The 7,585-nt window shown below is 54.1% G+C and overlaps 1 protein-coding gene across 2 annotated transcripts; it reads right to left on the reverse strand.

The window, feature by feature from the left end:
- Positions 1-1,045: 1,045 nt before the first annotated feature.
- Positions 1,046-7,455, reverse strand: PSMA7 (proteasome 20S subunit alpha 7). 2 transcript variants are annotated; one of them, XM_037812129.1, is made up of 7 exons: positions 7,257-7,455; positions 5,005-5,131; positions 4,131-4,255; positions 3,303-3,425; positions 2,651-2,770; positions 1,754-1,816; positions 1,046-1,272 (listed from the first exon to the last, which is right to left on the reverse strand). In XM_037812129.1, the coding sequence occupies exons 1-7, from the start codon at positions 7,350-7,352 to the stop codon at positions 1,180-1,182; spliced, it is 747 nt and encodes a 248-aa protein (XP_037668057.1). In that variant the 5' UTR covers positions 7,353-7,455; the 3' UTR covers positions 1,046-1,179. The 2 variants fall into 2 exon arrangements, with proteins under 2 accessions (XP_037668057.1, XP_037668058.1); XM_037812130.1 differs by lacking the exon at positions 7,257-7,455 and adding an exon at positions 6,504-6,525.
- Between the last annotated feature and the right edge of the window lie 130 nt (positions 7,456-7,585).

Genomic DNA, 7,585 nt, shown 5'->3' on the forward strand with positions numbered 1-7,585 from the left:
AGGAGCCTTGGGGGCTGTCGAATTCCCTGGAACCACTCAAAGCTAAGGTGGCTTGTTGGCTAGGGTAGAGCTCCCCTTTCACTATAATGTGTTTACAATCAATTATTTTTGTTTCTTTTTAAATAAGTAATTCTCAGAAGGATAGAAGTAACATCCTGTAACTTATCAATCTTCTTTAAATACTCGTGAGTCAGCAGGTGAATGAAACAGGTAGTCTCAATATAGCCAAGTTGAAACACACCTTGTTATTAAAATTTTAAACAATCATTCTGACAATTACACACTTTATGCTGAGCTCCAAAGGTATCTGGACTATTCACTACTTTCCAGCAGTTAAGTGCCATAGATGAAGAGAAGTGAAATGCGGAGCCCTTGCACTGTCAGCAGTGTGGCTGGAAGGGGCAGCTCGAGGACTCTCAAGGTCGCTTGTCCGAGCTCCCCAAGCTGCAGTAAGCCAGGAAGCTCACTCCCTTATCACAGGGCCAGGACAAACATGCCTTAACTCTGATGTCGAGAGCCTACTACACAGGCTAAAGAGGTTGCTACTACCATTTTCCTGTGAAACAGCAGCCTAGGACCATGATTTAAACCACTGCTGGAACAGAAGCCAAAAGAAGGAATCCTGGGCAAAACAGCTAGGAGGGTGGGAAATATCCAGGAACAGAGGATAAAACGGTCAACTGAAACAAGAAACAAGACGAGTTCCAACAAGGCAGCTGCTCTGTGAAGTCTGAGGAAAGACTTAAAAACCGAGTGTCGTGGTGCTCATGCCCTCAGCTCTGCTACGTCAAGGACTTGGGCAAGGTCTAAAGGAAGCAGAGTCCTGGGCTCAGCGGCCTAGAGGATCAGCCTCGGGACCACACGCTGTGTGTCCCTCCAGGAGCTGCTCGGACTTGAGGCCCTTCCACCCCACCCCACCCCACCCCAAGGACGAGCCCCAGCTCAGGTGACTGGCCCAGCAAGGCTCCGACACTAAAAATGGGGACAAGATTCCATCTTCTAAGAAGTTAGCGAATTATGCCTAAAAAATACGTCCTCATTAAAAAAAGGTTAAAAAATGCGGAAGTTTATTGTAGGACATTGACAGTTTGGATAAATGGAATGGAGATGCCTACGTGTCATTTTGAGAATCATCCATGATTTGAATTTAAAAATTGCTACAAGCAAGGATTTAATTCATCATGATGCTTTCTTTTGTTTCTTCTTTTCATTTTCTTCTTTTTCTTTTTCGATTTCAGCAACGTATTTCTCAATTTCTTCAGGATTTAAAATCTACATGAGGAAAAGTGAGTATGGTTAACACCTGAGCTACACAAAGTGCCAAAGCATGGGTGCCCTCCTATGGTAAGGGGAGCTCCTGGGTGCCAGCCAAGGTTTGTACCCCAGCTACTGCTGCAGGCAGGGACTGAGCCTCTGACAGGAGACTTGTGAAAACAAGACCACGTGTGCCTGCTCTGGCGAACAGCAGTCCGTGCCGGGGCCTAGCTAATGGTTTTAACAAGCAGCAACGAATCTGCCAAGTTGTTGACAGCTTTTCACTATGCCAAGGGACCTCGCAAGCACCACCTTCAGGTTGGGGTGTTTCCTTTAGGCCCATGTGAGGAGCATCTGGGATGGGCAGCTCCTTCCTAGGCCCAAGACACAGCAGAATGGCCACGTCTCCCCCTAAACTGGCAGGGCTCTGCTGGCTGTGGGAGACTCGGGGGTAAAGAGCTCACTTCAACCAGCAAGAAAGCAAAAATGTGGCAGTTACCTTGAGGGGTTGATCCCGCCTCATGACAGCAAGCTCAATGTTTTTGCCTCCTGACTGAACCACCTTGAAGGGAGCAAGAAGAGGAAGTTAACAGAGCACTAGATGCCTTTCCCACCTCAAGACTAGGCCTCGTACGCACCTTGAGGGACAAAGTGTGTCCTCAACCAAAACCTGCCAAACAAGGGAGGGCAGCACAGACCCAAGCCCCAGCTCTCAAAGCCTTTGTCCTAAAGACACTTCAGCCTGAGAAGGTCATTTGGGCTGTGTGTGCACGCGTTCCCTGTGCCTCCAGGCAGCTGGCCTCTGCTCATGCTGTGGCCTTCCTCAGCAGATGCACTGCCTGCCCTGACCCACGCCGCCATTCCCACCCCTGGGCTCCAACTGCTGAAGTCCAGCCTGCCCTCCCAACTGCCCCATCTCTAGGCCTTTCTTTGACTTCCCCCTCTAGCACTCCCCAAGTCTTGACAAAACCCAAGACACCACGATGCTCAAGCGTTATTTCCAGCTCTTTTCTTCTCATTTCTTGACATTAATGGCAGCTTAATGCCTCAGAAAGGCCTACTGACGGTTATGAGCAGAATAGATTCCATGTCACATCCTGCTTCTGAGTCTTACTAGCTGGGTTGCCCTTGGAAAAGCCACTCGCCCTCCTGGTACGACTGCTTTATGTGTATCAGAGCTGACAGTCAAGCCCACCGCAGGTGGTGGCTGTAGGAACGTGCGGACTGTGACCAGCACTGGAACGGTGCCTGGCACACGGCAAGCCATTGCCATTAGCCCCCTCGATGCCTCCCTGCTTCACCCCAACTCTGTCCTGCCCATTCTGTCCAGCCCAAGTACCACCACCCTAGTGTGCATCTCCATTAGTCTTGCCTAGATCTCAAAACACAAACTTACTTCCAGAAGGGCCTTGATAACCAGCTTGATGGCCAGGTCGTCTGCTTCAATGGCTTCGTCGGTGTAGTTCTTCTCCAGGAACTCACGCACTGACTTGGCGCCTCGGCCAATGGCATTGGCCTGAGACAGATGCGTGAGCCAAGTCAGAGCCGCCCCAACCACGTGCACATCCTCGTGTGGGCTCCCAAGCAGCCGCCCTCGCCTCCCCACCATCCCCACCTGGCTTGTGGCTGGCAGAGGTGGCACAGTGCCCCAGGTGATGGTGTGGCCTGGAGGAGGTAACCCGGGGCCTGGCTTCCTTTCACCAAGGGCTCTTTAGAGTTAGTGCCCATTCGCAGCAATAACAGGATTATACTTTTATCTCATCGAAAGACGGGGGATTTTAACTTATGCTATATAGTTTTACATCTTGCTGTCCTTTGACTTTTTTCAAACAGCAACGTTTAATGAACTTTTTGCTCCGTATCCTTACAACGCCTCAGAATAAACAGGGCATATGTCTGAGTGTGCACTCACACTCAGATTAGGCTCATTTAAACAGTCACCCAGTCACCGATTCAGGCTTTACAGGAGGAGGCCCAGTGCCTGTCAATCGTACCCACAGACTTTCTGGTAAGATGCTAGAGGCCCCTTTCTTTTGCTCCTGACATACCTTCCAGGCGTGGTATGTGCCAGAGGGGTCGGTCTGATAGAGCCTGGGCGTGCCATCAAAGTCGAAGCCCACGATGAGGGCAGAGATGCCAAATGGCCTGCGCCCATTGCTCTGTGTGTAGCGCTGGCAGGAGAAGAAATGCATTACTGCCATCGTCTTCCCACCTCTTGTGTGAATACCAAGACCCCACAAGACTAGCCAGAAGAAAGAAAACACTAGAGACATCCTGGACAACTGCTTTCCTTGGAAAGCCCATGGAGGGGTGAACACCTTCTAGAATTATGATGCGCATGTTCAGGTTATTTGTAACCAAATGACAAATGAAATGAGCAGACAGCTTTCAACCATCCTCCTGTCTGCACATCCAGCTGCAGATGTCATTCTTAGTGACCTGCCCATGACCAGAACTGCAGCACGGAGCACACCTGAGGGTGCCTGGGAATTACCTGACAGGAGGACAGACATTTCCTGCCTGGCTACAACCTTGTTGTAGGGACCAATTGCATTTCACCACACAGAATGCAGGGGGCTTCGGGTCCCCTCCCAAGTGCTTGGGTGTCAGCCACTCAGAATGGCAAGACATAAACTATCGTTTCCCTTCAGAAAAACAGATTTTGACTGTCCCATACCACTAAAAGGAAACAGGAGACCATGGAAATTGCTAAGTTACAGCAAATCTAGGTGTACAGTGAAAGAACAGGACCACGCCCTGGAACAAATGCAGTCTTCTTGTTTCCTCATAAAGGAATACATGCAAACATCTTCAAAAGTGACAGGGTGGGGCCCTTGCCACAGTGTGAAGCTGCACCCAGGCAGGTGGGCACTCACCTGCTTCAGGCTGGCGATGTAGCGGGTGATGTACTCCACAGTGACTGGGTCCTCCACTGTCAGCCGGTGGCTCTGACACTCCACCCGTGCCCTGTTGATGACTATCCTGGCGTCGGCAGTGAGCCCTGCCACGACAGGGAAGTGGGACTTGCAGCCACGCCACACACCACCCATTCCCACAATACAGATGACACAAGCAGGACAGCAATTGACCAGTGAAGATTCCAAAACCCAACTCTGAAACCCAGCATGGGGTCCTGCTGAGTGGCCAACAGTAGAGAAAGCCCTGCATGTGAAAACAAGCGTGCAACAGACCCCATGCAGACACACTAGCTGAGTCCTCTTGTGAATCCTTTTAAAGACACATCAATCTCTAATTTGGTTTCCATGAACTGGGACCCCCCCGCAAAGGGGATGAAATGAGTTCATCCACACCAAGTGCTTAGAACACAGCATGGGGCAAGTGGTCAGTGAAGGCCACCCTGTTGCTGCTGCTCACGATGGCAGGACACCGTCCTGCTTTCTCCATCTGACCCTTTTAAGGGAGCTCATTTCTCTCTAGAAAGCCCGACCTTTCTCTTGATCATAACCAAACGACATGGGAAAATCACAGTGAAATGTTAAAAATAAACAGTGACAGTGGCAGCACAGCAGCCGTGCCTGGAAGTGTTATTCGTTTAGCGAATGGTGCTTCAGCCACCTGGAAGGGAGCAGTGCCCACAGAAACTCTAGCCAGCCCTTTTCTTTAAAGGTCCAAATCATTTCTTTTATATGTTTTCAGTTTTTCCAGTTTATGTGTCTGATAAGAGCCCATCCACCACTCTGCTCTTTGCTGGGACTCTAAGGAGCCAGAGTGTTGTCCCCAGACGTGTACCTGCAAATGCCATGCAGACGTTGTCATCCAGCGCACAGATCTTCCGCACTGTTCTCTCATCCTGCAGTTTAGCCACTGATTTCTTCTCCACACCCAGAACAACAATATCTTTTCCTCGAACACCAACCTTCAATGAGAGTCAGCAGACCACTTAAGAAAGCAACATCGGGTTCTGCCACCATACACAGAAGCACTAAAAGCAAATACTAAAGTAGATCACGCAGACATGCTGAGGAGAGCAGCCCCCCTAAAAGGCATGCACCCCCACCTCCCTCCTCTGCGTGTCAGTAACCGCGGCTTAACCGGCACAGGCATCTGACCTAACATGCCCGGAGCTGTGCCTTTAAAAGACCACACAACTAACTGAATAACCACCATCTAATCGATGAAACCTGTAGCATTTCACACAAGGCCTTTAAGCCCCAGGCGCTGACATTCAAGCCAGGTATTATGAAAGCGGTGTTCCTGGGGCTGTGAGTTAAAGCCGCCACCCCCCCTTTCCAGTGCCACCAGAGCTAAGGCACCCGGCTGTGGAAGGGGCTGCCCTGCATGGAGGGGTGACTGTGTGAGCTGTTCCTGGGAGGTCAGCTCCCCTGTCACGGCTGAACCTGAGAGGGGAGAACTGGTGTGGCCATTATTAAAAACACGGAGAACCACTGATGGCCAGTTAACCTCCCTAGTGACGACAGGAGCAGAAACGAATAGCACTGTCATTCAGATCAGTCCCATCCCCTTACTTCAGAGCCCGGCTTCTCAGCCTCTGAGTGATGGGCATTTTAGGACAGGTAATCCTCAGTTGTGGGGCATCCTGGGCACTGTAGGCTGTTGAGCAGCACCCCTGGCCGCCACTCACCAGATGCCGGGAGCACCCCCTCCTGAGACCTGACCACACGCTGCCAAGTGCCCCCTGCCTAAGTCGCCCCAGCTGTGAGTGTGTTTGCATTTCCAAGGGACTTTCCCTTGCTATGCCTTACGTATCTTCAAGGTGATGGCGAGAAGCAGCAGCCAGGCCCAGAGAGGCCAGCTGGGCTATGCGAAGTCACCGCCGGCTAACCTGTAAGCTGAGTTACGAGTGAGGCCAGCAGACAGGGGCTTGGGCCTGAATTTCAAAACAATTAAAAATTCAAGAAATGAAAACACTTAAAAGTTCACAGAACGCTTGTGTGCTGCTCTTTCTCTGCCTGCTTAAACCTCCCAAATACCGGATGATTACAAAAAAAATTCTATTATACAATTTGACCAGTAAGAAAACAGCTGCTTCCAAGATCTCATGGGCAAACTGCAAACCGCGACACTGAAGGCACCGAACGTGGACCGCGGGCCAGGTGAGAGGCCCCTGCTCAGACAAGAAGTGACAAGGGACCCAGGACAGCCTGCCCCGCGACCCTTAACTCGCCGGCCTAGAGAACAGACCCGGCGCTGCGCCACACCCACCATCCGCCCCCGCACCCCGGAGTGCAAAGGTGAAGGCCCAAGATGGCCGTCAGCGCCTGGCTCACCGCGCCGGCAGCCAAAAATGCTCAAGAGGGAGGAGGGTTTCTCTGAAGCGTGCACTTCTTCCCGGACTTCTGCTGTTTCTGAAAGCCAGGAGGAAAATCGCTGGCAGACATCTACAGACACGACCGTCACGTCAAATCCCAACGGCGCCCTCTCCCCACCCAAGCCCGAGGGCTGAGGAGTGCACGGTCCCCCACACCTCTCGAGCCCTGTGCAAACAGAAGGAAGGCCACCAACACGTCACCAGCGCGCCCCCCAGCTTTTCTAAGGACACCGACGTCCTGCTTTGTCAGGGCGCCCCACTGCTGTCACTGCGCTGGCTTTAAAAGGCCAATCCCCCAGGACGCTGCTCCGAGGGCACTCGGCCGCGCCTGTGAGAACACGCGCCGCGCCGCCAGGGGGAAGGGGGCTCGGGGGAGGCCGCTCTGGGCTCCCGGCCCGCCCGGGCCCGCACCCACGCGCTCCCCGCGATCCAGCTCGGACACGCGCGGCCGGCGCCCCAAAGGGCGAGAAGGCGCCGGCAGGGAAACGCGCGGGCAGCCCGTCTGCGACGGGGGGCGAGGCCCGCGGCGGCCCTGGAGCGCCCACCCCAGGCTTGTCCCCACGATCCCCGCCCTTCCTTGCTGGTTTCCGGCTCGCGCACCCCCGGGCATGTCCCCGCGATCCCCGGCCCTCCAGCTCCACTTCCGCGCGGATCCCCGGGCTCGCGCAGGCCCGGCCCCGGGCTCCCGCCACCCCACTGGGCGCCGGCTCACCGCGGTCGAGCCCTTCTTGACGGCCTCCTGCGCGTACTCCACTTGGAAGAGGTGGCCGTCGGGCGAGAAGACGGTGATGGCGCGGTCGTAGCTCATGGCCGGAGAGGCGCGGCCGCGGCCTGGCTGAGGAAGAGCTGTGGCCGCCGCCGCCTCAAAAGCGCACACTCATGGCCGCGCGCCGCGCGATTCCCGACGCCGCTGCGCAGCCGCCGTCCGCGCGCCCTACGCTGCCTTACGCTGCCGGCGCTCTACGCTCCTGGCGTAAGGCGGCGTGCGGCGCGCGCCCGCGACGGGGCCGGAGCGAACCACCGCGGGCCGGCCGGGGGGCG

This window comes from Choloepus didactylus, chromosome 19, assembly GCF_015220235.1.
Source record: "Choloepus didactylus isolate mChoDid1 chromosome 19, mChoDid1.pri, whole genome shotgun sequence".
NCBI lineage: Eukaryota > Metazoa > Chordata > Mammalia > Pilosa > Megalonychidae > Choloepus > Choloepus didactylus.

Coding starts and splice junctions, on each gene's coding strand:
- PSMA7 (XM_037812129.1), bottom strand. CDS start 7,352: ATGAGCTACGACCGCGCCATCACCGTCTTCTCGCCCGACGGCCACCTC. Junction 5,132..7,256: donor TCAAGAAGGGCTCGACCGCG/GTGAGCCGGCGC, acceptor CTCTCATTGAAG/GTTGGTGTTCGAGGAAAAGA. Junction 3,426..4,130: donor ACATCGCCAGCCTGAAGCAG/GTGAGTGCCCAC, acceptor TTCTCCTGCCAG/CGCTACACACAGAGCAATGG.